The sequence below is a fragment of the Momordica charantia genome, assembly GCF_013281855.1.
Source record: "Momordica charantia cultivar OHB3-1 chromosome 9 unlocalized genomic scaffold, Mcharantia_2.0 BLBB01000009.1, whole genome shotgun sequence".
NCBI classification, from domain to species: domain Eukaryota; kingdom Viridiplantae; phylum Streptophyta; class Magnoliopsida; order Cucurbitales; family Cucurbitaceae; genus Momordica; species Momordica charantia.
In genome coordinates this window covers 12584245-12606314 of record NW_028275167.1, presented here as the reverse complement: position 1 = coordinate 12606314, position 22070 = coordinate 12584245, and the positions used below count along the sequence as shown (strand labels likewise).

General features: G+C 37.4%; 3 protein-coding genes across 4 annotated transcripts; all 3 read right to left on the bottom strand.

Moving 5' to 3' along the window:
• Positions 1-5916: 5916 nt before the first annotated feature.
• On the bottom strand, positions 5917-18858 carry LOC111022304 (uncharacterized). Its single transcript, XM_088117280.1, has 9 exons — positions 18774-18858; positions 8642-9354; positions 8417-8563; positions 7806-8343; positions 7395-7705; positions 7210-7317; positions 6834-7133; positions 6657-6752; positions 5917-6565 (listed from the first exon to the last, which is right to left on the bottom strand). The coding sequence occupies exons 7-9, from the start codon at positions 6939-6941 to the stop codon at positions 6044-6046; spliced, it is 726 nt and encodes a 241-aa protein (XP_087973406.1). The 5' UTR covers positions 6942-7133; positions 7210-7317; positions 7395-7705; positions 7806-8343; positions 8417-8563; positions 8642-9354; positions 18774-18858; the 3' UTR covers positions 5917-6043.
• Positions 8708-9346, bottom strand: LOC111022300 (uncharacterized). Its single transcript, XM_022299466.1, has one exon. It carries the CDS (start codon positions 9344-9346, stop codon positions 8708-8710), a length of 639 nt encoding a protein of 212 aa, XP_022155158.1.
• Positions 18859-19029: 171 nt separating the features above from the next.
• Positions 19030-21656, bottom strand: LOC111022303 (NADPH-dependent pterin aldehyde reductase). 2 transcript variants are annotated; one of them, XM_022299470.2, is made up of 5 exons: positions 21385-21656; positions 21214-21283; positions 20936-21129; positions 20687-20859; positions 19030-19340 (listed from the first exon to the last, which is right to left on the bottom strand). In XM_022299470.2, exons 1-5 carry the CDS (start codon positions 21583-21585, stop codon positions 19265-19267), a joined length of 714 nt encoding a protein of 237 aa, XP_022155162.1. In that variant the 5' UTR covers positions 21586-21656; the 3' UTR covers positions 19030-19264. The 2 variants fall into 2 exon arrangements, with proteins under 2 accessions (XP_022155162.1, XP_022155161.1); XM_022299469.2 differs by having other exon boundaries at positions 21382-21655.
• Positions 21657-22070: the final 414 nt, after the last annotated feature.

The following is a 22070-nucleotide window of genomic DNA, read 5'->3' as shown; positions in this document are numbered from 1 at the left end:
TTTCGTAGAACTAAATTTTTAACTTTGAAATTACGGTGTTTTACTCGAGAGTTATAATACCTCTTCACATGATTTTGATACTCTATGTTTCTTAACTGGGAAGCGTTTCATCGTTCCTCTAGCAAGTCTAAATTCAGAAGTAGGGCTTCATTATTCTGCATCTGATCGAAAGGTTTTTCTACTCATTCTGTGGGCAGACCTATTTTAACTGTAACCATCGCCTCTAAACCAAACGCCAATGCATATGAGGTTTATCTCGTTGAACCCCTGAGTAGTTCAGTAAGAGCACAAAACATTTGGTAACTCTTTTGCCCACCAACCTTTCAAATCTTCAAGTTTCAACTTAAGCCCCTGCTTCAGAATTCTTTTAATAGCTTCCACTAATCCATTTGCTTGAGTATGAGCGGGTCACAAACTCAAATGTTCAATTCTGAGTTTCGAACAAAACTCTTTAAATTTTGCATTGTCGAACTATCAGTCATGGTTGATGATTATAGCATATGGAATCTCGAACCAACATATTGTACTCTGTCAAACAAAATTTGTAATCTTCGCCTCTATTATTGTTGGTAATGGTTGGGCCTCAATATATTTGGTGAAGTAATCGATTGTCACCATAGCGAATTTTGTTTGGCACTTTCTAGTCGGGACAAGTCTGATCAAGTCAATGCCACATTTGGTGAATGGCCATGGGCTAGAGATTGGCGACAAATTTTTTGGTGGTTGCCTCAACATATTTGAGAAGCTCTTGCATTTATCACACTTCCTTACAAACCTCTTGACATCCGAACTAATATTTGGCCAATAATACCCTGATGAATGATTTTGGCCATTAGAGATCAAGCCCCTAAATGGTTTGTGCAGATTCTCTCATGAATCTCTGTAATAACATACTCAGCCTCATTCAGGTCCAGACACCTAAGAAGTGTGGTAATGAAAACCTCTCTTATATAAAATGTTTTTTGAGATATTAAAATAGGTGCATATAAATATCCCTTTAATTGATGCATTAGAACAGATGCCTAACTACACTAATTTCCTAAAAGATATTATTTCTAGGCAAAAGAAACTTGGTGAGCATGAAATGGTAGCTTTAACAAAATGTAGTAGTGATACTCTAGGAAATCCATTACTTGTCAAATGTAAGGACCTAGACAGTTTTACCATCTCTTATTGGATAGGTGGTAAGAACATAGGAATAGCATTGTGCAACCTTGTAGCAAGTATGGATCTTATGCCTCTTTCTGTTTTTAGAGAGTTGAACATATGAGAAGCTGGACCCACAACTGTAACTTTGTAATTATCTGATAAACCCATAAAGAAATCGGAGGGAAAATTTGAAGATGTTCTAGTAAAAGTTGATAAGTTTATTTTTCCTACTAATTTCATCATTTTGGACTGTGAAGCAGGTCTTTGTTGGAACTTGTGATAGACACTTGCTAATTTAGAATCAACAAGACTCGTTTGAGAATAAACAACTTTACTTGTATTGAAATTTCTCACAAAATACACACTTGGTTCACAAACTCTCTCAAACTCTCTTGTTTTTCTTCTCCACACACTTGCTTAAAATACAACAAATGGTCATCCTATTTATAGGACTCCATGGAAGAATCTAGATCCATAAACATCCTATGAATCTATACATACATGAACACAATTAACTCATCTTAAAAAGCTAAATACATGAATGTACTAGTTCATGTACCTAGGAATGTATATGCATAATGTATCTAGAATAATACATGTTTAATTTCAACAGTCTTAAGGTACCATCCTTGGGATATCGTTCTTAGCAACTGGTGACACTATTCTTAATATAAAGAATGGAGAAATTATGATGAAAGTCAATGATAAACAAGTCACGTTCAATATCTTAGTTCAATATCTTAGTTCAATGTCTTAGATGTAATGTGCCTCCCAGATGGAATAGAGAAATGCTTACAATAGGGACAACAGTAGAATAGTTTTAAGAGTTGATCGCTACAAGCAGATTTGGAAGATGCAAACTAAAAGTAGCGTCTAGTGCTACTTTGTCAGCTATGGTTTGATTAAGTTATAAATATTTAAATATTATTTAGTTAAATCTAACTCTAGTCCAGTCATAAAAAAACCAGGTCTAATTAATTAATTAATTAAACCACAAGCCGACAGAGTAATCAAAATGCAACAAAAGTTTGTATAAGGGGTTTCTTGATAGTCCCAAATAATGGCCAAAAAGTGAGATACCCAAAATAATAGAAGGAAAACCTACTAAGGCGGCACGACAACCACGAAGATGAGAAGTTGTTGGCGACGAAGGGAAGCATTGATCAGAAAGAAATGTGTGAAGCACTGGGGCAATCAGGTTTAGGGTTTAAAACAATGTCACGGGAGGTCATCAAGAGACAGACCTCACCACGTGTTAACCGATGCAAGCTAATGTAAATTATGTTACGTTGTCCGTTCAAGAGAACTTTTCTTACACGAAACAAGGTTGTTTCTTGAAGAGACACCTTTGGGTTTTTTTCTTTTTTTACACTAAAAATAAAAATTAAACCAACAATACACTAAAAGAAATGGGAAATTGGGGTTTTTGACCCCACCAATAGTTCAAATTGGATAAATGAACCCCTTTTAAAAAAACTTAATTTTTTACCCCACCTCTATTTAATTTTTAACCCACATTTAGTGAAAAGACGAATATAGCCTTATTTATGATGCATTAACTTCCCCATTAACTTCCACCCAACCATTTCACCAAACTTTTAACCTCATATTTTACATATGTTTTGAATTTGAAACAATCCAAAATTTTCACACCATCCAAACTCCTCACAGATCACGTTTTTTAAAATCCGGGAAAGAAACATTGCCACGTGTTTGATCATTGTCCCCACACTATCTAAAATCGTTGTCCCACATTTTCACATTTGAAGAGTTAGAGATACGTTAACATTAAAATTTCTGAAATGATTTGAAATATTTTCCATTCATACATTTTCACTTGGCTTCTTGAAAAAAGGAAAAAAATGCAATCGGTATCCCGGACCAAGTATTGTTCCGAGATTGAAGCTTCGAGATCCGGGATTGAATGTTCAATCCCGGACAAATCCAGGTTCAATCCCGGATCGAAAGATGGTTTGGGAGTGAACCGAGATACATCTCGGACCAATCTTGAAGCACTGTGGTCCGGGATATGTCTCGGACCAAGACTGGTCCGGGATGACATGTATTTTGTTATTTTTTACCACTTTTTTTTGGACGATATTCTTATCTCACTTGATTTTATCTATTTGCAGGATGCCTCGTGTTTTCATAACATTTGGTGGAGAATGGAACGATAGTGAAAAAGATTACGTTGGTGGTCGCACGAGAGGATTGACAGTGGATAGTACAACCACGTACAGAGAATTTCTAGGTCACGTGTATAGATTGAGTAATATAAACCCCCTTCAGTTCGATATTATAATTAGACGCGTATATCATTTTAAAACTAAAGTTTGTGTAATGGAGATAACTGATGACGATGACCTGAATTTTTTTTTAACTAGTGAAGATGTATCTGAATTGCCTATATACATATCTACTACGCCAAAGCAGGTACATGAGAATGAAACGTACATGCCTTCTTTCCCATATCATGTAGGCCAAAACGTGTCCTCGAGTTATATGCCCACAGCTTGTATTCCCCCCTTCCAGAGACCCACAGATTCGATACATTCATTTCCTTCCTCATCATCGAACCCCTCTTTTTCCCAACAACCACACCCCTATTATGGGCATTTAGGTCATGATATAGCGGGTTTAACACCATTTGAATCAGATGTTGTTCCATGTAACCTAGGAGATGACGGGGTATGTGATTGGAATGTGCCGGGATTATGGAATGATAAAATCAAGATGAAAGTGATGAATCATATGACCCGTTGGGAGAGTCAGAAGAAGGAGACTATGAAACAGAATTTGTGAATGATGACTATGACGATGCACTTGATGAAGAGTCTGAGCCCGATGTGGAACAGGTACAAGCTGAGATTCGTAGAGATGAAGCAGCGGTCCAACAAATGGAGTGTGATGGTCTCACTGGACAGCCTAATGATGAGAAGTTGCAACTCATAGTACAGTCTTCTGGAACAAATGATGTTAAGGATGGCGAAGTATTTGATACGAAGAAGGAGTTGAGTTTGAGAATGCATTTAGTTGCAATGCGGCTGAATTTTCAGTTTAAAGTAAAAAAGTCTACACTGGAACTATATATACTACGCTGCGTTGATACTAGTTGCACCTGGAGACTACAAGCTACAAAGCTGAGGGACTGCAATCTGTTCAAGATAAAAAAATACTATAGCATCCATACATGCAACGGTGGAGTTTTGAAATAGGATCATAGACAAGCCAAGATTTGGGTGGTCGGACATCTTGTCCAAGCGAAGTTTACAGACGTGTCCCGCACGTATAGACCGAAGGACATAATACAAGACATGAGGAAGGAGTATGGTGTGAATTTAAGTTATGACAAAGCTTAGCAATCCAGTGAAAAAGCACTCTGACTTATTAGAGGGGATCCAGCATCGTCATACGGTCTACTACCAGCTTATGGTGAAGCATTAAAAATCATGAACTCAGGTACTATTTTCGAATTCGAACTCAAAGATGGAAAATATTTCAAATATGTCTTTATGGCTTTGGGTCAATCGATAGAGGGTTTCTGGCTTGTATTCGATCAGTGTTGGTTGTCGACGGGGCCCACCTAAAAGGGAAGTTCAGAGGGGTATTGTTAACAGCTTCTGGTGCGGATGCGAATAACAAGATTTACCCAGTTGCATTTGCTATTGTCGACGGTGAGACTGTAGCATCATGGGTATGGTTTATGACTCAATTAAAAGGTGCGCTCGGCGTAGTGAACAATTTGGTTTTCGTTTCCGATAGACATCAAACCATTTGCAAGGCAATTGACAAGGTATTTCCCACTGCATTTCATTGCTTTTGTATACAACATATTAAGATGAACTTGTTAGCAAAATTTAAAGTCGATGCGAAGGCACTCGAGGAATTATTTCTAAAAGCTGCGAAAGCATATCGAGAGTCTTATTTCAACTCAATCTGGGCTCAACTTGGTGCGTACCCTGGTGTGAGGGAGTATCTGGATGACATTGGGAAGGAGCGTTGGGCTCGTTGTTCCCAAACAGAATTGAGGTACACATAGATGACCAGTAATAATGCGGAGTCCGTGAATGCCCTCTTTAGACACGCGCGTAGGTTGCCAGTAACTGCTTTATTGGACCATATCAGAGGTCTGTTACAGACTTGGTTCTACAATCGACGGACGCTTGCCTCTTCCCGATCAACCACATTGTCCGACTACGCAGAAAAAAAAGCTTGCTGAATACTGGGACAGTGCCAGGAGACACGTTGTAGTGAACATCGACCAGTTTCATGTCCAGGTACGTGATGGTAACCTTGACGGGTTGTTGATTTCAACTCTAGGACATGTAGTTGTCGGGAGTTTGATTATTTTAAAATTCCATGCTCTCATGCTATTGCCGAGGCGATGATGCGAAACATAAATCCGTACACTCTGTGTGACGAGGCATACAAGACGAACTCCTGGGTAATGGCTTATGCATAACCAATATTTCCAATCGGTCACGTCTCAACGTGGAACAGTTCTCCAAATTTTGTCGATACACCGGTAGAAGCACCAGATATGGTTCCTAAAGTTGGCAGGAGGCGGACAGTTAGGATTCCTTCCACGGGCGAGGTGCGCCAAACACGTAAGTGCGGTCGGTGTGGTACATCGGGACACGATCGCAAAACATGTAATGAACCCCTTAACACCGTGTGAATGTATGATGTATTGATAACTTGTTGTTTTTTCAGAAATTTGTACGGTAACTTGTACCCCAAGCAACCAACCATGCATGCATGCATTGGTAACCCGACTTCATGTTATATTATTATTATTATTATTAATGGGGAGATTGTATTTGAATGTGTTTCATGTATGATGCTAGAATAATGAACCATGACATAGAAACAATATCGAAAATGCATACACTATTCAAAAAATGGGACGACGCGCCCACATCTGTACAGCGTACTGACGCCTAAAATATACAATATTATCTTGGGTCAAATATGGACACTTTGACCCAAAGATAATCCCGCAATCAGTCGCGCTACTCTGCTGTAGTACGAGAACCCGACGCAGCCTCCACGGCACCACTGGCAAGTCGGGTCGAACTGAAAATATCCCGCCATGATGCAGCAGCGCAGGTAGGATTGTACACATGGGCTTCAACTCCTTCTCAAGTTCATCCAGTGGAGTGACCGTTTGGAGTGAATCTGATACGGTTATGTCGCCCTGTACAAGGTCGATGCCGAGCATCACCCAGTGCTTCCCGCCTACGTTCATGGGGGTGTACACGATGTCTGCATCACTCCAGGGCACGTTTTGGTTCGACTGCCTACCATGGACATATCGAAAGATTGTATTCTCCTCGCGCCAGGGGTAGTTGATCCTAGTGGACAATACACCCGGCTTCATGGCCTCATATAAATCGTCTGTCCGATTCAGCAGAGTCTGTATAGCAGTTAAAAAGTAATTCATTAGTTAAACAATTGATAAAAACAGCATTTATTAGTTCGAACCGGAAGAAGTAAAAAGTAATTACCGAAAGAAGTACGTCGCCTATCGCAAACTTCTTGCGACATAGATGGAGACACTTCTCCAACTTTTTCGTTGTAAACAGGACGAGACCATCAAGTACCTGTTACATTTAACCAATCCACATTGATGTAATCAAACTATTGACGAATATAGTACTACGAATATAGTAACATGTACTTACTTCGTCCTTCAATTCAACACTAGGGTCCAATAGATCGCGATACCATTCCTTCTTTTGGAAACCAGTTGCAGTGGACCGCAATCTCCCGTCCGTCTTCGGCTCATCCATCCATCTCTGGAACTTATCGTCCAACTGCAGCGGAATGGGACATATTGGGTCGTAGCTATCCACGGTTATCCCACGCTGACTGGTTGGTGTGTATATATCCTTCAGCTTCCACGAGTAATGCCTCTTGCGTAGCCCACGCCCAGTTGGGGCCTGCTGAAGGTCATATTCGTCCTGGTCAAGGTAAGGTTCAACCTAAAACACAATACACACGTGAGTTCGTGTAATGACAGCTGACAGCTAATATGTATATATATGACATTAAGTTTACCTTAATGACTGCGTCCGATGCCCAGTCCTTATAGGGACGTCTAACGCGTCGGCTGACGAGTCACATATCGGATGCAACGTCCGGCTCTTGCATTCCAACAGTGGCATCCTAATATACAACCAATATTAATCATATTGGTATATGGAAGCATAAACGTATACTAGTGTTATAGAAGTAGGACTTACCTGAAACAAACCGACAGGACGATCGGGGTAAGCATCTGATGCATTGTCCCGCTCCGTTATCGTACCCTGGTCTTCGACCATAATCATCGGATCCTCGTCCATATTCTTCGGATCCTCGTCCATAATCTTCGGACCATGCTCCATGGTCTGATACTCGTCAGTCTTAGGGACCTCTTCCGGCCTCCGGTCCTCTTCCATACTCTTCGGACCTCCATCTGGCGTTGGGGCCTCATCAGGCCTTTGATCAGATGGATCATCATCATCGGGCCCACCCCCACTTCCAAAATATTTGGTCGGATCAGGGAATTTACCTTGCACGAAAAGTACGGACCAATAAGCGTTATCTCGGACCCAACTAATCATAATTAATAACTAAGCATACCTAATGTTATATACATATAAAATGCGTACCTTCGACAGTTTCTTCAGGTATCTCTGGATACCTTTCAGGGCGACCCCGAAGCCAGTCAGTGTGGCCTCGAAGCCAGTCAGTGTGGCCTCGATAGCACCAACTCGGTCATCGAGCCTCTTCAACCGTCTACTGATCTTATTTTTGAATTTTTTCCGTTTCGACCTCTTCTGTAACGCTTCGCTATCATTTCAACTGGGTCCAGCATCGTCTAATGCAGGACTCTGTAATGCATCATCGTCCAATGTCTCGGCCTCTTCTACCGGATCCTCTATGATATTCTTTCCTTTGTCCTTCACCCTTCTTTCCTGAGTACCCCTTTCCAGATCTGCAGGCAGGTCAGCTACTGCAGCCGAGTTAGGTACTGCAGCGGGGGGCAGGTACAACAGCCGGGTCAGGTACTGCAGGCGGGTCAGGTACTGCAGGCGGATCAGGTACAGCCGACAGGACAGGTATAGCGCGGGCTTCCGGTGGACGCATGATACGGACCATGTGTTCTACCTCAGCATTCGTCGAAACCAAGTATTCCTTAACCTTGGACTGCAAAAAACTTATGATTAGACCCAAATGAAAAAATAAATTTGAATCGCACCGCCACAATATAATTACTTACCATCGTGTTATCGAACACGTCTCTCTGCATAGTAAGAAACCCACGAGAATAAGTGCACGACCACCTAAAGAGTCGAGGAATGGCGTCGTCACTCAGCCTCATGGCTACGCGCAGACTCAACGTCGATATCGTCTCGTAAGCCCATACCTAGAATCCAGTGAAGTCAAATAAATAATGCATGTAAATAATATATTTGATTATATAGTTAACTTAAAGCTCGCTAACCTGAAATGCGTACGGAAACCCGTAGAGACTATAAGTCTCTTGGTGTGTGGGGTCATTTCTCGCCTTCTATTGGTACGCCGGCAGTTTATCATTCACGGCGTTCTTCAGGCTCCAAAGTGTTCTTTCGAAAATCAACGAACTCCAGTCGTGATTGCAGAATAGCTCCCACCTATCCACAACCCCTAAAAGGGTCGCATCTATAAACTGCTTCCTCTCCTTCCCCATCATGGCAAGCTCGACGAAGTAAACTATGCCAACCTTGACAGCATCCTCATCGTCGTAAAAAACTGTTTCCATAAAAATCTTCTCTAACTCACTACACTTAACCCTGACACTATCCTTAAAGTAACGTGCTCGAAGTCGTCGGCCAGGAATATCGTTATCTACCCTAATCATCCTATAACTGAGGCCGGTGATTAGGTCAAACTCCCGCTTACCAAAGGAGACCCTTTTCCCAAACAGGTCGAAACTAATGATGTCCTGCCTAGGCTCTTCAACCTCTCTCAACAATAGATGATGTATTAATGGTCCGTTAAAAACTACGTCCATGTCCAAAATGGGACCGAAACACGTTTGCCTAAACATGTCTATCTGGGTTGGGGTTAACCTACCCTTCAGCCTAGAAGTGGTTTTATCTGCATGGGCAAGGTTGGTCAACGTGGGCGGAAACCAGTCATCACGGTTTAGAATTAGTCTCAAATCCATTATATGTCCTATACAAAGGTAAAATAAAAAAAAAATTAGATAAAGACTAATGCAAGGAAATTAAAAAAAAAACGTTCAGTGCAGACCAACTTAAAAAAAAATTCGAAAGGTCATTCTGCCTTCCATCCCAGACCTTATCCCGAACCATTTCGCCTCCGGGATGAAAGGCAGAAAATAAAGCCTTATTCTCTGCCTTTCATCCCGGAACGAAACGGTCCGGGATGGAAGGCAGAATGCAGACACTTCGAATTCGATCCCAGATTCAATCTCGTACTCTATCCCGGACCAAAATCATCTGGGATTGAATACGGGATTGAATCAGAGATTGATTTTTCCCCAAATTTCTCAGTCCTACAAGCACAACATGAAAATGACCCTAGATCTACATGGCTGCTTCAAATAGCGCCGATAATGATATCAGAACAACAAATGTTTCTAAAAATTTTGTTATAATCTACCTGACCACTAACCTTGCGATCGATGACTTCGTAGGGCGAAACAATGGAAAAGAAAGTCTTGGAAGCGTAAGGTCCGGGATGGATGAATCGTCCAACGTCCGAGATAACGTTCAATCTGGGATGGGATTTAGGGTTTTAGGACAAAGGAAACGTCCGAGATGGGGTGGAAATTTTCGTTGGGCCAGGAAACGTCCGAGATGGGGTTTAGGGTTTTACTTGGAGAGAGTTCCCTTCATTTTTAAACATGAGGGTACTATGGTAAATTAGCTTGGGGAGAGGTTCAAAATTAAGTAGAGGTGGGGTCAAAAATTAGGTTTTTTTAAAAGTGGTTCATTTATTCAATTTGAACTATTGGTGGGATCAAAAACTCCAATTTCCCAAAAGAAATTAATAGAAGAGGGAATTACAAAAATATCGCAAAAAGAAAATATGTATTTATATATGTAACATTAAGTTAAGTTTTACAACTGCTCATAATGTGAATGATATTGATGGAATTTGTGGGGAAAAATAAAATTACTTTTTTTTTAGTTCAACAAATGTGGAGATAAGAGATTAAACCTCCATCTAAATAATGAGCAAGATGTCTTAATTAACGATTTTGCTTAGCAATTTCATTATATTAAGGATCTCATATTGAAAATGTAGGATACTTAACAAAGATTTATAAATTTATATAGCCGGCTACCCACATCTCATCACCAATTGATTTTGAGATAGAATCACATGAACATTGATATGATATAAGAGCTCAACAAATTTAAATGAACATCCAATCCAAAAAATAGTCACCATCTTGAAGAGAATCGTTGTTTTTTGGGTTTTTGAGCTGAATAGCCATTTTACCAAGGTAATATTGTTTTTTACTTACTTTTTTCAAAATTTAATCTTTGTTAACATGACCCTGTATATCAAATTACTTGCATTACACTCGATTCATTTTTCACATTCTCTCTCTGCCTTCATCTCTATTTTCTCTCTCTTCTGTAATTCTTATTTTATTTTTCTCCCACCCTCCTATTTCTTTCTCTTCTACTTAAAATCTTAATTTTGATTTCAATTGTCATGTGGCCAAGTCTTCATGTATTATGATTGGAAAATAGAAAGATTAATTTTTGCTGTCAGATTTTATTTCAAAGAAGTTAAGAATCTTTTTAAGAAGATAACATCTCACACAAATTAAAAAGAAGTCAACAACTTTTAGTAAAAGTTTCCTAAAAATAGAAGAAAACCCACCCCTCACTTTCTCGCTCCCCACATCTCTCTCAACCTAACAACCTCAAGGGTTCCGCTTTACGGGGAAGAAACTTATTCGCCGGTAGGCTCCACCATCTCCCTCCCGTCTCTCTCGCTTTTGGTCTTGGCATGCTCCCACTCTCGACCTGTTCTCACTCTTGATCTCTCACGGTAAGTCAGATCTCTCGCTCTCGCTCAGATTTCGAGCAAGAGCGAGATCGTGAGCGAGATTGTGAGTGTGGACTATGGATCTCAGCTCTCTCGGTCAGATCTCTTCCTCGTTTTCGCTCTCGCTCAATAATCTGAGCGAGAGAGCGAGCTCGAGAGATCTGAGAGATTTGAGAGACCTTTCCGTCGGAGTCCACAACATAGAGAGATTTGAGAGATGCGTACCATCGTCGGCCTACTTCCATCATCGTCATGAATCGGAGAAAGAGAAATAAGAATATGGTGGAAAAAAATGGAGCTAGTTGGGGCGAAGGAAATAAAGCCGGGGAAGAGGGATTGACCGAGAGAGAGAAAGAATCTTTTTTTATTATTTGTTGCTTTCTTTATATTATTAAATTAAATTAAATCAATCACATAATTGGGGAGTTTCATAATGAGTTATTGTAGTCAAGATTCTTCTAAGACTCCAACTTTGTTCACGATTTTAGAAAAAACTGTAGAGAGAAGAAAAAAAAATCAGAAGAGATAGAGAAAATAAATATATGCTGAAAGATAGAGAAGAGATAACAAAATGAGTTATTTGAGGGAGGGTTTGAAGAAGGGTACAACGCAATTTCATTAAAAAAATGAGATAAGCAAAGGATTAAATAACATGAGTTTTCAAAATATACATAAAATTAGCTAACGGGATAACAATAGATATAGTCATTTAAAATAGGCAATTTCAAAACATGGCGAAACAATTTAAGTTTTCAATAATGGCCAACGTAAAAATAATGAATATATTATTTTTCTAGGAGAATCATACCTATATTTTTCTCTACCACTCTTATTGGATAATTCAAATATTTTTATAATCTTACCTATATTTTTTAATTCAAATATTTTCCCAATAAATTTTCAGGAGAATTATAACAACAAATCTAAAGAAAAATATATTCATTAAACAATAAAATCATTATCGAAGATGGTACTAAAAAATCCTAAAGAATATATAAGAAACATCAATAAACAAAATGTAATTAGAAACACAAATACTAATACCCAAAACAATGTGCTCAGAAACACAAATACTAAGACCCAAAACAATGTACCTAGAAACACAAATACTAACACCCGAAACATATAGATGAACACGTCGAACAGGGGAACAAACTAGAAACAAATACCCAAACGGTGAATAAAAAATGTGAACAGATAAGGTGAACAAATAATGTAAATGTTGGGATTGAATACAAAAGAATCGGGAAGAAAGAATGAAAAGAAAAAAAAAAAGAGGTTAAGCTGATGTTAGTTGTTGGGCCTAGAAGAAAAATAATAAACACAAGGCCCAACTATTAAGTTATTCATAAATTTAGGTTTCACCGTGAGTTAAAAAAAACCAAGAAGGGAGTGGCGGCTGGTGGTTTATTTTTTGGGTGGCAGTAGCTTGTTGGCAGAGAAGAAAAAAGGAGAACAAGAGTTTGTAGAGCATCATCGACAACCCATTCTCTTGAGGCTAGTGAGGTTTTTCATTCTGTATTCCTAAGTAGTTATTGTCGTAGTGCTTAGAAGTTAGGTGACCATTGTTGTGGCATCTAGAGAGAGCTTTGTAGAGCGCTTGTGAGGCTCATTGTATTTATCCCAATATCATAGTAGAACCCGTTGTCGCGGAAGACTAGACGTAGCCCATAGTTGGGGTGAACCAGTATAAATTGCTTCTGTCGTTACTGTATTTTTTCATATATCTCTTATTATTGTGTGTAACTTAGTTTTCACTGACGAACTGTAGAAGGGGAAAATATGAAGGGGTTTTGAAGTTCAGTGGAGAGAATTTCAGTTTTTGGAAGATACAAGTAAAGGATCTTTTTACGTGCAAGAAGATACACAAGGCTTTGGGGGAGAAACCAGCGGATATGACAGACAAGGCTTGGAATGAAATGGATGAGCAGACCGTTACAAATATCAGAATGGCATTATCAATGGGGGTATGCAGTCTCGTGGCGAAAGAGATGATTGCAAAAGAGTTGTTGAAGGCCTTGCAAGATAGGTATGAAAAACTTTCTGCCAATACAAAAATACTTCTATGGACCAAGTATTTCAACATCCACATGGAGGAGGAAAACTCGGTGAATTCTCACGATGATGGCGACCAAACAGGAAGCTCCGCAGGGAATGAAGCAAAAGTTGCTCATTTTGACTAGCCGCAGGCCAACCTCTTCTTCTTTCTGTGGACTCCGACCGATCAATCAATCAATCTTTAAATTTTTCCCATTTTCCATTCTGTCTTTTAAATTTTGTCTTTTCTGTATTGTTTTTACTTTTTGCATTTAGTTTCAATTTTATTTTGCTGATAGGATAGATAATCGCTCTGTTCTTCTACCCCTTGTTTCTGTGAGCATAATTAATAGAGTTATGCTTGTGTTCTCTACTGCTGTTCTATACCTCTTACTTTTGCTCTGATTTCTTAAGTAGCAATGTTGTCGGTGCATCCTAGGTAATGAGTGTAATTCTGTGCCAAAAGGATCCGATTGCGAGCACATTAGCTTCTGCTCTACTCTAGCTTAGATTTCAGTACGAAAGCTCTAGCAGCACCCTGTGAGTACAAGTCAAAAGTAGAGAGCACTAGATGATGAGCTTTAATATCTGTCCTATCCAAGCACATATACCACCTTATTATCACCATAGAGTCATTCCTTCTAGTTCACACCCTTTTTTATGTCCCTTTACACCATATACATACTACTTGCAAAAAATGCCCCTTTTGTAACTCCATTTTCCTTAGTACTAAGTTTAGGGTATGTGCAGCATCCATTACACAACTTTCAGTCGCATTGGGGACAATGCTTTTTTCTAAGTTTGGGGGTGTGTGCAATTGCTTTATTGTCAAAAGGTCAAGCTTTTAATGTATAACTATGAATCTTTCTAGCCTTGTAATTCAGCTTAAAAAAAAAGAAAAAATATATATTCTAAGGAGGTTAAGGTTAGGAAGGGCTAGTAGCCCATAGTTGAAAGCTAGAATGGTAATAAAAAGGTAGTGGTATAGGCAAGAGAAAGGGAGTTTGAGAAGTATATCTCTAGGTGAGTTGATGTTTATGAGGAGGAAAGTAGGGTGATGCTAGAGCCGTAGGAAAGAACCTTTGCTAGGGCTAGAGCATAAGTTTAGTAGCTCTCTTGCAGATGCTTTTCGCCAGAGCAGATTCATAAACTTTAGTATGTAATTGCAGTAGGTGCGAAAGCAGAAAGCAGCACTTGAGTAAGATGCATGTCCATCAGAGGAGGGCTTTTTCATAGTTCTGGGATGCTAGAGTAGTCTTGCTTGAGGACAAGCAAGGTTTCAAGTTTGGGGGTGTGATAACTCAAAATATAGAGTAGTTTATGGGTCAAATTAAGGGCATTTGTGTATGGATATGTGAGATTAAAGTTAATTAAGTTGTGAGAATGTAAGAATTTCTAGGGAGAGCCTTGAATGCATAGATAATTGTAGATTCATCCAAATTCTTGAGATAATGCTAAATTTTTGGATGTTTGATGCAGGAAAAAACATGTTGTGTTCTGAGCAATTGAGGCGCTAGCAGGTTAACGCGGTGTTGCTAGAAGCTGAGAAAGGAAATTCTGAAATTGAGAGCATGCAAGCGTTTTGGATGCTATAGAGGGAAGGATAAAGCAGTAACCCGATTAAGCAACCTTTCTGTTACTGCGTCTGTACAGTATCTGCGCAAGGTTCCACAGGTGCCCTAAATTAAAGGCCTGGTACTTAAGGAAAAAGACACCCAAGCTGACAGGGGGAGGACAGACCGATTGTCATCTTCTAGAAACATCGATTTTAGGGAATGTTCCCTAAATGACGTGTTTTTCCATAGACGAAGGAAAATGAGGGGACATATTCTTTCTCGGGATTCGCACTGTTCACGTGAGGAAGCTCTCGATTTTCTTTCTGTTACCTACAGTGATGGATCATTGTTCTACTTTCCATTCTATTTTCTTTGATCTACTATGAACTAACCCCCTTTCTTCGGGGAGGAGTTGAAAACTCTCTGTATTACGTTGTTGCTATTTTTGAATGCCTTAGAGCTTTGATTTAATAGAAGTGTGCTTTTCATTTTCTATATCTCTCTAAACTTGTGTGGCCTACGGGTTTAGCATCCAAACTCACTGGAGGCTCGAGAGAGCCACTGTACGTGGATCTACTTCTGTTAGCTATAGTTTTCTGCGTTCTTTCTGAAACATAGCCGTGAAAACCTAGGAATGGGGTTCAATCTATAGTGCCCTTAGAATGCTTTATAGCTAACCACAACGAGAGTTGGGTTATTGCATTTATTTGGTAACTCGGGAGAGAGCCGTGAGAGTCTGGGCATTGAGAGTTTTAAGAGCGTTTTTAAGTAGTGAGCAACGGAAAACAGTTTGTAGAATTCCTCTCCCCGAATCCTTTAATCGTTCGAAAACCCTCGTGTTGGTATTTGTGGTGGAAGCTTTCTGGAGTAATTAGAACCGATTCTGCTTTACTGTTATATTTATGATTATTTATTTTCTTTTACTTGAACAAACACTCATTATCACATTTTATTTTACTATGTTCTTTGTGGTATTTCAAAATTATTAACCACTCGTTATAGGCTAAATTCCCTGAGGAGACGACCTTGTTTAGTGCTACAATCGACTAATTAGTGTATACTTGCACTATATTTTCTCCATTAGTAAGAGGAGGAATAAATTATCAATCAATGCAGCTGCTCGAAGTGCTATAGCATAATCTGGTGGAGAGAGAGCTGCCACGAAGCCTTGAATCTCATCCTTTAGGCCCATTATGAATCGTTCGGTCTTCTTGGACTCTGTGTCTACTAGCTTAGGGGCAAAACGAGACAATTTTGTGAATTCCCTCTCAAATTCTTCCACTGATTTGTTACCTTGCTTTAGGTTTAAAAACTCCGCTTGTTTCCTGAACTGGGTGATCGCTGGGTAATACTGTAGGAAGAAAGCATCCTTAAACTGCAACCATGTGATTGGGCCTCCACCCACATCAATAGACCTTTCTGCAGACTCCCACCATAAAAGGGCATCATCTTTTAGCATAAAGATAGCATACTGCACTTTTTGTTCATCCGGACACCTCATATAATAAAAAATGGTCTCCATTGACGACAACCAAGCGTCTGCCAACGCTGGATCTACATATAGTCCGTCAAAAGGGCGAGCATCGTACTTCTTAAAATCTCACAGATATTTAACTTCTATTGACATGCTCTCTCGATCCTGAGTCAATTGTACTATTTGATTAGAGACAGCAGTTTGAACAAGTGTTTATAAAGTCTCCATCATCAAAGTCGCTATAGTAGGCTCTGCTTGTCCAAAAGTTTGACCCAATTGGTGGATTCCCCGTTTGTCCAGGAGTTTGACCCATTGGTGGATTCCCCGTCTGACCAGTAAGTTGAACCACTGGTGGAATTCCCGTCTGATCAGTAGTTTGAACCATTGGTGGATTCTCTATCTGACCTGAAGTTTGGTTATTTACTGTCCACTCTATTGTCTCAGGGTCAACATCCCTATCTAGCCCACCCCGTCTCACAGACATTCTTTTACGTGGAGGCATATTCTAATAACTACAACACTGTTCAGCTTAAATTAATATCACACCATCAAATATCAAACGTACCACATGTTCATAACAATACAATATACTATTATATACTGTTTATGCCTGTTACACCTTTTATATATATATATATATAACAAAACTTGCTAAAGCAGAAGACATACCGCATTGTAACGTCCCATATTTTTGTAATTTTTATATATGGGAAAATTGGTATTTCGATTATTTTTTTAATTGGCCATAAAAAATCTTTTATTAATTAAATTAGTAATACTTAAAACTATTTGGTTTAAAATTAAGTTTTAAAGTAATCAAAATATACTTTAAGATATTTCCTAATTCAAAAAGAGAAATAAAATAGAGATAAATAGAATCTTTTTTTAATTTTAATTTTAATTTGAATTTACATCATATTCAAATCAAGGTTTCACAATCCTATAAATAGGATCCTCAAACCAAACCTAAATCGTATCCCATCATTCTCCCCAAATATTTTCCTTTTTTTCTTATAGCAACTTTTCTTATATTTTTTGTGAAATTGACTTAGATCGAGCGAGTAAATTTCGTGGATTGAACCAACATTTGTTTTGGATCGCTATTAAAGTAAGTGACTCTGCTTTCGGAAGGCCTTAGGACTAGGTTGGAATTTTTACATGATGTTTTGAATTGCTATGTGATGGTTGCTGTTTATGAATTGAATGTTATGTACAATTGTTGTGCTTCATTACAGAATGTTTACTTATGGGACCTCATGCATGATCTTGAATGTAAAACTGTTTATATATATATATATATATATAAAAGTTGTGGCAACCACCCTACTCTAATGCACATACTAGACTGAAATTGAGAAAACCTAGGTGGGTGAGACTTGGTTCTGCTGACTGGGTGCCTACTACTATCAGTTTGAGTAGAATTTCTCAGGAAATCCACCTATTTACCATAATGGAGTTGGTATCGTATTTATAGGGTTGGGTTAATTGCTCACTTTGACGAAAAGGAAAGGAAAGGAAAAGGAAAAAGGAAAAGAATTTAACTGAATAAATATTTAGGTCCCACATGTTCATGTTGTATGTGTATGTATATCTAACCCCGTTAACTGGGTTACTTACTGGATATTTTTAATACTCATCACTTTCTCCCTCATTTTTTTAGGGACTAATAAAGACGTACAAGATGTGTGACGATGATGTTTACAAGTAGTGCCATGGATTTTTGCTTCCGCATTAGTTATTAGTTTCATGTTTTTTATTTTTTTTATTGTATTAAGAGTCATTTATCTTAATATTATGTTTTATGTAAATTTTTTTTATGGGACCCCCAAATAAAGTTTTTATTTTATTTTATAAGGTTACGTTATGAGATTATATTTTATTTCTTACCATTTATTTATTCAAAAATTTTTTAAAAATATTTAAAGCATGCATTGTTGTAACGTTCCTTAGCAATTAAGTTCCAAAAAGTCGGGTCGTTACACTTTTGATCCTTGAGGTTTAAAGTAGGCGTCAACTTGGTCCCTGAAGTTTTAAAATGAACACTTTTGGTCCCTGAAATTTGAGAAATAGTTCTCAATGTCCCTGATTTTTTTTTACTGTTAATTAACTAATATTAAAATAATATGGCAAATTGCAATTAAATTATTTATTGTAGTTGTTGATATATTAATTAAATGATATATGTCCGATATAAATGGTCGACGGCACGACAAAGATGTGGTGGTCGCCGGAAAATGGTAGGAGAAAGAAAGGAATAGATGAGGAGAGGAGAGAGAAAATATCGTCACCCACACACATAGAATTTGCCACATCAACAACTACAATAAACAATTTAGCTACAATTCGCGTGAGAAAGAGGGACCATTTAGAACTATTTCTCAAATTTTATGGACCAAAAAGTGCATTTTAAAATTTCAGGGACCAAGTTGACACCTAATTAAAATCTCAAGAACCAAACATGTTCATTTTCAAACTTCAAGGATCAAGTAGACACTTACCTCAAACCTCAGGGACAAAAAATGTATTTTGCCCAGCAATATTTATATTTGTGTTTTGTAATAAAGCTGAAACGGAAACAAGAAACATGTTTTGATTGTTTCCAAAAGTACTATATAATTTTGAGAGCGTTTACCAAAAATAAAAAAAATGAAAAACAAGATGCATAATTAGTTGCAAAATATTTAAGATTCGTAATAAAATTGAAAATGAGAAATAAGAAATGGTAACATTACCAAACAGGTCCTTACAAACATATTATATAAATTAACATTTTATTGATAAAAATATGTCAACCAAATCCTCGAATATAAAAGGGTGATCATATTACAACTTCTTTTTGATTCCTATCCCAACAAAGTAATTTTTGTTCGTATTTATCTTCTCTATAGGAGAGGGTACACTCTACCTCTCATTGTAACTTATTATACAAATTTGAAAAACTTATTAGATGATAAAATTGTCTAAGAAGGTAAAAATTGTAAAATTTACCTTATTCATCAACACTCAGAGATGCTCCATTATCAGCAGATGTAAAATTCAGAATCATCGTGCTGGCTTTTACCGCCCTGGTATCAATCAAATTACTTTATTAGTTCTCAGTCAATCTTCAAAGTAACTACGTCTGTTCCAAGTATGTCTAAAACAAAACATACTATTAATTAGTATTGTGGTTCAATGTGTGGTGATATTTGTAATCAATGACTAAATATATAACGTAAATTATAAGGTGTATATGTTAATTTATGCGCAACTCAAATGGTTAAGATACTTATCATCAACTAAAAGATAATGAGTTGACAAGGTGTTATATGTCAACATGTGTATAGCTCAACTAATTCACACATATATCTTAGACTAAAAATGTTAGAGGTAGATATTCATTAACCATTGAAACAAGCCTAAAATAAATTAGACATATACTCAAAAGTGAATAAAAAAACGGATCATAATTAATGCACCCGAAAGAGTAAAATACAATAGATCAATAAGGAATATCATAGTGTGTGTGTGTCTATATATATATATAGTTCAACAATAGGTAGAGATGTCAAAGTGAGCATAGCTCAACAGTAATTGACATATATCTCAAATGAAGAAGTTGCGAGTTTGATCTCTCATCCCGACATGTTGTACTTAAAAAAAAAAGAAAAAGAAGTAGGGGATTATTTTATCTTTTAAATGTTGGACCAACACCAGCTTAACTCATTGGTAATTAATAGCTTAACTCATTGGTAATTAATACCTCTCTCTAATCGATAGATCATGAGTTTAAATCTTCACTCCTACTATACTAAAAAAAATATATATCTTTTAAGTGTTTCAATTTATCATTTATTCGTTAATATTTTGTTAATTAAGGTTTTTTAGTACTAACATATTGGAGAGGTTTATGCCAATTATCACTTTACTCACAACCTCTTGTTAATTAAGTATTTATTATCTCTCTAATCAATAAGAATATTCATTAATAAAGCGATAATTTAACTTAAAATATGTTTTATTAATTGAGTTGATATTGTCTCATATTTTATTAATTTAAAATATACTAGGTACATTATTGTTCATTCATAAATTTGAAAATACTCTGAACTTATAATTACAATAAGTTATTCTTGTTAGAATGCCGTTATGTTAACAACTAGCAACCATACTTTTTCAGAAAAAAAAAATAGCAACCATACTAAAAATATTATTTTTAAATTCTCATGTTATAATTCTTTTAATGTCGGTGGATATATTAAGTTCTTAATTGAAAAGACTTAATACATTAAATTGAAAATTTTAAAAGATTAGGAACAAAATTTAAAAAATAAAATTAGAAACTAAATTGTATATTTAACCTTGTGTATATATATTGAGTCAACAATAATTTATCAACTGATATATATATATATATATATGTATATATTACCATGGTTCTGGAGTTTGGTAGTTAGCAGCCAAATCACCGAAGCACGTAACAAGCATGTCTGTGTTTATAACACCGGGATGAAGCGCAATAATAGCCATTCCCTCTGGCAATTCTGGTGCTATTGATTTGGTCAAACCCTCAATCGCCCACTTTGAAGTGCTATAAGGCGAAAACTGCAAAAACTACGTCGATCGTAACTAAACTCAGAGTTTAAGTATTGTTAAACTGGTTAAGGAATTATTTACCGACCATAGGAGCACCCATTCTTCCCCATTCGGAAGACATATTAACAATAATTCTCTTCTCGCTTGCAATCATAAGAGGAATGAAATGACGGAGTACATTTGCTGTCCCTTTTACGTTTGTATCGATGACAGAATCAAATTCGTTCATTGGAATCTCCCAGAACTTGGACTTTTCATTAACCACAGCTGCATTATTTACTGCCATAAAACTAAATTTGTTCAGGAAATAACTAATTAACTCATGGGAGTTCATTGAAAAGTTAGAATATATATATGGAATACCGAGAATATCTGGAATAAGATTTCTTTCCAAGACAGCATTAACTAGATCCTGAACGCTACTATTCGACGTCTGCCAAATCAAAAACTTTTGATGTGAATTGCTCCTATGGGCCAATTAATATTGAGATAAAACTCTATAAATATAAGGAGAGTTTAAGGAAATGAAACCACGTCGGTGTTGAAGAGCAAATGTTTGTCTGGAGAGAGGAGTTGTGTTCGAAGAGAGTCGAGCTTGTCCTGGCTACGAGAGCAGCCGATGATAGTGTGGCCGCGCTTAGCGCACTCTAACGCCAAAGCTCGGCCGATGCCTTTGCTGACTCCGGTGATGAGAATTGCGAAGGAGGCATCTGATCCGTTGGCTGATCTCGGCATTTCAAAATTTGTTTGATTATTTCGTTTGTGTGGAGCTAAGAGGGAGTGGTGAAGGCTTTTTGTTTGGGGATAAAGTAGGTGGACTTAGCGGTTAGCTTTTCGCCGCGTGTATAAATACTGTTGCTGTTGAGTCTCATAATGGCCGATACACACAAACTGTTTTTGTTAAAAGAAAACTAAATTTGTATTTCCCCATTTTTATCATGAAAAATCAAGGGAATTTGGGTTGAGCAGCTTCTTTGCCCACCAAAATTATTTTTGAGAATTTATCGGTAGTTATCCTATTTATCATTCGATTTTGAAAAATTGTCAAATGATATTTGATAATAAAAAATATCTATTTATATTTTTCTGTAATTGTTTTGTAGTTTTGATCTTGATACTTCTACCTTTTTTTATTTTGGTTATTATTTTTATAATCAAATATCCTAAATTCCGTTATTATCTTTTCTAGATTTTATCTCTCATTGATTCTAGTTTTTTTA

Coding starts and splice junctions, on each gene's coding strand:
- LOC111022300 (XM_022299466.1), bottom strand. CDS start 9,346: ATGGATTTGAGACTAATTCTAAACCGTGATGACTGGTTTCCGCCCACG.
- LOC111022303 (XM_022299469.2), bottom strand. CDS start 21,585: ATGCCGAGATCAGCCAACGGATCAGATGCCTCCTTCGCAATTCTCATC. Junction 21,284..21,381: donor TGCTCTTCAACACCGACGTG/GTTTCATTTCCT, acceptor TTGATTTGGCAG/ACGTCGAATAGTAGCGTTCA. Junction 20,860..20,935: donor GAAGAATGGGTGCTCCTATG/GTCGGTAAATAA, acceptor TAGTTTTTGCAG/TTTTCGCCTTATAGCACTTC.
- LOC111022304 (XM_088117280.1), bottom strand. CDS start 6,941: ATGGATGAGCCGAAGACGGACGGGAGATTGCGGTCCACTGCAACTGGT. Junction 6,753..6,833: donor GTGTTGAATTGAAGGACGAA/GTAAGTACATGT, acceptor TAAATGTAACAG/GTACTTGATGGTCTCGTCCT. Junction 6,566..6,656: donor TAGGCGACGTACTTCTTTCG/GTAATTACTTTT, acceptor ACTGCTATACAG/ACTCTGCTGAATCGGACAGA.